Consider the following 1,436-nt stretch of genomic DNA (forward strand, 5'->3'; position numbering starts at 1 on the left):
TGAGTTTCTGGTCTCAGTCTCTAGTTCCAGTCTTCTTCCATACAGCATGATGTTCATTTAGTTAATGATGGTTCCATTTAGAGTAAAACAGACCATAAACTGGCCTTTACTGTCCCTGCTCTGAGCACTGCAGTAAACAGCAGTCACTTGTTGCCATCTGATGTGTGTCTCGACATGTCTTCGAGACACACATCAGATGGCCACCAATTAAAGTCTATGGAAAGAGAATATATCTGGTCTTCACATATATTTTAACACAAAACTTCATTTGCATAAAATAATCTATTTCTTTACTTTGATCTGGTGCATTATGGGATAACATTTGGAGCAAGAGTGGTGTCTCTCCATATTTGTGAAACCAGCCCTTACACTTATTTGAACAGTATGCATTAGGCATCAGTACAGTTCATAATGGCAGGTTGTCCACAGGAAGCAGGCCGGACCGTCTTCCTGCTCTGACTACGGGGATGCAGCGTCCAGTCGCTCTCGGGTTTGATGCAGGTGCAGTGGGGTGCAACTGTAAGGCAGCTCGTCTTATTTTGCCCAGTAATGCACTGATGATGAGGTCACTGAGGAGCGTGACCCTCGACACTGACGGTCGGGTCCATGTGTCGGACTGTTTGTTTGAAGTTTTAAAAGCAACACTTAGTAAAATAGTTCCGATGCAGCTTGACTGTGAAGTGGCGGTTATTATCGGTCTGTGGCCGGCAAATCACAACCAAAGAAACGGGTGCAGAGGAGGAAATCGCGTGAAAAGGTTACCGTTGGAGTGTGAAGTCGACTGGAGCCAAGCAGACTGTTTGCTTAGCATGTCCACACCTGAGAGCAAGAGAGAGAGATTACTTTAGAACAGTGGCTCTCAAGACCTTTTACACTGCGTACCACCTCAGACAATATTAGGCTCTCCAAGTAGCACCATTATGAATGGATACAAGCAGAATGAATGCTGTAAGTGAACCTGCAGGTACAGATGTACAGCAGGTGGAGCACATGATGGAGAGAGGATGTGTGGTACCTTGACAGTGCTGTCCACAGCTCCAGAGAAGAGGCGCCCTCTGGAGACAGCTAGAGCTGTTACACTGCCCTGGTGTCTCAGCAGGGTCTGGGTACAGATCATGTTGTCCATGCTCCACACCTAGAGAACACATGTACAACATTTCAGCTATGCAAACCACTCTGTTTGACACTGCCACACGCCTCCATTTAAAACTGTTTATTACAACACACACGCACACACACACACACACAGTCCGTCCTCACCCTGAGTGAGCGGTCGTAGGAGGCGCTGAACACTTTGGTCTGGTCAGGGGTGGAGATGACAGCAAGAGCATAAACTGTTCCCACATGACCTGTCAGGGTCCGCACCTGCTCTTTAGACTCAATGTCCCACACCTAGAGAGAAGACACCTTCATCATCATCATTATCATCATCATTA

General features: G+C 46.8%; 3 protein-coding genes across 3 annotated transcripts in view; 1 reads left to right on the top strand and 2 right to left on the bottom strand.

Annotated features, from left to right (window-relative positions):
- zgc:158403 (tetratricopeptide repeat protein 39A) overlaps positions 1-1,436 on the top strand; it is a gene marked incomplete at its 5' end in the record, with an annotated part of 767,589 nt that overhangs the window by 271,304 nt on the left and 494,849 nt on the right.
- LOC118322520 (guanine nucleotide-binding protein G(I)/G(S)/G(O) subunit gamma-13-like) overlaps positions 1-1,436 on the bottom strand; it is an 81,578-nt gene that overhangs the window by 46,146 nt on the left and 33,996 nt on the right. The gene's annotated exons all lie outside the window — the stretch shown is intronic.
- The window catches only part of traf7 (TNF receptor-associated factor 7), a gene marked incomplete in the record, with an annotated part of 14,922 nt that continues 13,753 nt past the window's right edge, over positions 268-1,436 (bottom strand). Inside the window, 3 exon segments of the mRNA XM_035654181.1 lie at positions 268-819; positions 1,016-1,135; positions 1,261-1,392. Of these exon segments, the coding sequence (XP_035510074.1) occupies positions 805-819; positions 1,016-1,135; positions 1,261-1,392 (267 nt within the window).

The sequence above is a fragment of the Morone saxatilis genome, unplaced genomic scaffold (assembly GCF_004916995.1).
Source record: "Morone saxatilis isolate NCDOM2014 unplaced genomic scaffold, NCSU_SB_2.0 Contig14, whole genome shotgun sequence".
NCBI lineage: Eukaryota > Metazoa > Chordata > Actinopteri > Moronidae > Morone > Morone saxatilis.